General features: G+C 39.9%; 2 protein-coding genes across 2 annotated transcripts; both read left to right on the top strand.

Annotated features, from left to right (window-relative positions):
• Window positions 1-719: 719 nt before the first annotated feature.
• On the top strand, window positions 720-1,810 carry LOC141649310 (uncharacterized). Its single transcript, XM_074458004.1, has 2 exons — window positions 720-1,159; window positions 1,285-1,810. Exons 1-2 carry the CDS (start codon window positions 720-722, stop codon window positions 1,808-1,810), a joined length of 966 nt encoding a protein of 321 aa, XP_074314105.1.
• Window positions 1,811-1,903: 93 nt separating this feature from the next.
• Window positions 1,904-3,822, top strand: LOC141649309 (uncharacterized). The gene is made up of 5 exons (XM_074458003.1): window positions 1,904-2,066; window positions 2,229-2,399; window positions 2,505-2,767; window positions 2,861-3,445; window positions 3,544-3,822. The coding sequence occupies exons 1-5, from the start codon at window positions 1,904-1,906 to the stop codon at window positions 3,820-3,822; spliced, it is 1,461 nt and encodes a 486-aa protein (XP_074314104.1).
• The last annotated feature ends 553 nt before the right edge of the window (window positions 3,823-4,375 follow it).

Genomic DNA, 4,375 nt, shown 5'->3' with positions numbered 1-4,375 from the left:
CTCGATCAAATTGCCCTTACTAGATCGAGTAACTACGAAACAGAACACTGTCCAAAACGCGTCAAAGACATTATTCGACAGAGTAAGCCCTACTCGATAGAGTACCCAACATCTCAAATACCTGAGGTATTACACGTCGTGTCTAAACCACGCGAGTCCCTCCGTATTCAAGTCATTAATGTGCACATCCCTCTTGGAGTGGGAAGCTCCAAGAGGCGACTCAAGCAGAAGACGGTCTCCCAACCGCCTTCCGTTTCCTCAACAACAACCAAACAATAACAAACCGTCATATCCTCCAATATACATCACAAACACGATAAATGCAAGACACTACACAATATGTCATTTACCGACTCATTATGAAACACAATCCCCAAATACCACATGAACATCAATTCCTCAATGTCCTGACTCGTCGAGTCGTAACAAACCAACACCATGTTATAATGCAATACCAATACACATGAGACTCATCCAAATCATCAACAAACATGGTGTAATGTAATGACTACACAATAATGACACATATGACCATCCAAACTTATTAAAAACCGAGTAGGATTAACCTACCTTTTAGCATACTCCATAAGCTACTCGAAACCACCAAGGATCCATCTCCTAAAACTGACTCATCCTCCATACATTACATAATAACTATCACAAAGAATTCTACAACAACTAATAATACTAATTACTCTCTAATTAGTAATCTGGGAGCAATGATTTTGCTGCTAGGGGAGCTGAATGTGTCCTTTGTCTATGGGAGCAATGATGCTGCTGCTAGGGAGAGGCTATGGGATGAGCTGAGGCAGTTGGCTACTATTGTTACTAATTGGATTGTCTTAGGGGATTTCAATATTGTAAGAGCTATGGAGGAAAGGATTGGTCCACACCCACCTTCCCTTACTGAAATCATGGCTTTTAACCAATGTTTATTGGACAGTAATCTGGATGACGCTCAGGGGTTTGGCTGTGAACATACTTGGACTAATAAACAAGATGTGGATACGAGAGTGTGGTCTAAACTTGATAGGCTACTCACCAATGCATCTTGGTTGGTGGAGTTCCCTCATACTCAGGTGACAGTTTTGCATCCTGGGATCTCTGACCACTCACCTTTATTGGTCCAGATTAAAGAAAACTATCAAATTAGGAGGAGGTTCAGCTACTTAAATTGTTGGGAGGAACATAAAGATTATGATACTCTTCTATCTGAGGCTTAGGAGATTCCAACTAAGGGCAATGCTATATATATATTCTGTTTGTTAAGCTTAAAAATGTTAGGCATCAATTCATAGCACTGCACAAAGCAAATTATTCTGGACTAGCTGCAAAGGTTAAACAGGCTAAGCAGATTTTGGAGACCTGTCAAAAACAGGTACAACTGAACCCATTGGATATTAACCTTCTCACTCGGGAAAAAAAGTTGTTGGAGAAATATTGGACGTTGAGGAAAACTGAAAGGAGTAGTCTCATTCAGAGGGCTAAGATTCAAGATATCAACTACAATGATGCATCTACTAGCTATTTCTATGTTAAAATAGCTACTAGAAAACATCAAAGTATAATTGGAAAGATAAGAGATAAGGATGGCATTCTTAGGGAGGGAATGAAGGATGTCAACAATGCTTTTGTGGATTACTATCAGTGGTTGCTTGGAACAACAACTACTACTGCTGATTTTCCACCTGAAGTTTTGGAGGGCCCTAGGATTCAGGAAAATGATTGGGACTCCCTCTGTAGACCAGTTGAGGATATGGATATTAAGAGGGCACTGTTCTCAATTGCTTCTAATAAGAGTCCTGGCTAAGATGGTTTTTCTTCTCAATTTTTAAAAAAATCCTGGAGCCACGTGAAGAGGGAGTTATGTGCTGCTGTGCAGGCTAACTTCAGAACAGGGGCAATGTCTAAGCAGGCCAATACCACTCTCTTGGCACTAATTTCCAAGAAACCAGTGGTTACTTCTGTAATGGACTATATGCCTTTAGCATGCTGCACAGTCCTTTACAAGACTGTTAGTAAAATTTTGTGTGAAAGACTTAAACCTCTTTTGCCTAACATAGTGGGTAAGGAATAAGGAGCTTTTGTGGCAGTGAGATGTATCTTTGAGAACATAATGCTTACTCAGTCTCTAATCAAGGGCTATGGACAAAAAGGGATTTCCCCAAGATGCATGATAAAGGTCAATATTAAAAAAGCTTTTGATTCTTTACAATGGGACTTTGTAGGCAAGATGTTGCAGGTTTACAACTTTCCCCCTCAATTTAAGAGTTGGTTAATGGGATGTATAACATCAACTTGGTTTAGTGTCAAAATAAATGGTTCTACTACTGGATTTTTTAAAGGAGCTAGTGGTCTGAGACAGGGTGACCCTCTCTCACCATTTATTTTTGTTATGAGTATGGAGTTGCTATCCAGGATTTTCAGATGCATACACAGGAGACATCAGGTCACTTACCATCCAAAATGTGGCTAATTGGGGCTCAATCACCTCATCTTTGCAGATGACTTGATGATCTTTGTGAGAGGAGACTCCCCTTCTGTGAAAGCTGTGTCTGACTCTTTGGATCTATTTGCTCAAATGTCTGGTTTGAGGGCTAATCCAGACAGGACTAACATCTATATGGGAAGTATTGGTGATGGTGTTAGGGATTCTATCTTAAGGGACACTGGATATGTGGAAGGGACTTTTCCTTTCAGATATTTGGGTGTGCCTTTAAATGAGGGGAAATTAAACAAGCCTATGTTTGTAGATTTGCTTAATAAGGTTCAAAGTGCTCTGAACAATTAGTCTACCCACAGATTATCTTATGCAGGCCGTATAAACCTGATCAACACAGTCATATTTGGGTTGGAACAGTATTGGTGTGCTACTCTACTAATTCCAAAAGGGGTGCATAAATTATTAACTAAGTTCTACAGGAATTTCTTATGGAACTCAGAGGAGGGTAAAAGAAAGATGGTTTTGAAAAGCTGGGCATCTTGTTATGCTCCTTACCAGGAGGGAGGCTATAATATCAAAGAAATACTTTCATGGAATAAATGTATCATGTGCAAATGGATATGGGCAATTGAAATCAAATCTGACGGTATGTGGTCTGCTTGGAATTACAAGTACAATATCAAAACTGTTGGGTTCTGGACTATGGACATCAAACCTCACCATTCAGAAGGTTGGAGAAGCATTCTGATGGTAAGGAATGAGCTGATTACAAGAGCAGGCAGTATAGAGAATGCAAAGCAAATTTTGACTAGAAGTGTGCAGGCAGAAAAACTAAACCTCAGTTTACTGTATGAAAATTTCAGAGAGAAAGCAAGCAAGATCAGCTGGGCTAGGGGGGTTTGGAATAGAACAGTCTTACCTAAGCATGGTTTTATCATGGTTCTGGCTATGCAGGGAAAGCTAGCAACTGCCGACAAGCTAAATCAGAAGGGACAGTGTATTGTAAACAGATGTATCCTTTGCAAAACTGATAGTGAATCATATAATCACTTGTTTTTCAATTGCACTTTTGCAAGGACAGTCTGGACTGGGGTTTGCAGTGGTTGGGAATGAGGGAAAGAACAGGAAATATGAGGAAAGAACTCAAGTGGATTGCCAGAAATCAGAAGAGAAGGCACTGGAAAGCTAGATGGTTCTCTAGTAGTCTAACAGCTATTGTCTACTGCCTTTGGGAGGAAAGGAATAATCGAATTTTCCGTGATGAGGAACATTGTACTGCTTACATTTTGAGACATATACAATATGTTTTTAGTGTGCGGCTTCTCTATGTAACTCATCCAAAATATAAGGATGAGGTAGTAGGTTATCTAAATGCTTGAGCTAGCTAATTATTGGTTCTACTTTGTAAGATTGGCCATTATTCCCAATATGGATGAATAAAATGGCTTGCTTTTCTTACAAAAAAAAATTACTCTCTAATTACTTCACTTAATTATTCAATCCCTAATTAAAATCCCATCATACAACTACTAGCAAGTTTAGGGTTTACTAGTTAAAGAACAAAGGAAGAAGATGAATATAAACTTACAAGTGTCAAAGGATGAGCAAGAACAAGAATTAAGGAGTGAATCTTCAAAGGAATGAACTAAATCTAGTGGGTAATGTGTAGTGTATAGTTTTCGAGAGATAGAGGGATAAGGTGAAGAGTGAAAAAATGGGAGGAAATCTGCAAAAAGAGGGTTAAAGGGAAAAGACTTACACACGTATCTAGTGACAGCGACAGGGCACTCGGTCGTGTGCCCGGTTCACTCGGTCGAGTGAGGCTCTCCACTCGGTCGAGTGACACAAAATAGGAGCTACGGGTTGTTGCCCAGAGGGCACTCGGTCGAGTGAAGTACTACTCGGTTGAGTGTTGGTGGTACTCGGTTGAGT

Source organism: Silene latifolia, chromosome 3 (assembly GCF_048544455.1).
Source record: "Silene latifolia isolate original U9 population chromosome 3, ASM4854445v1, whole genome shotgun sequence".
Lineage (NCBI taxonomy): Eukaryota > Viridiplantae > Streptophyta > Magnoliopsida > Caryophyllales > Caryophyllaceae > Silene > Silene latifolia.
The sequence above is the reverse complement of the archived record's forward strand: the minus strand, read 5'-3'. Positions and strand labels throughout refer to the sequence as shown.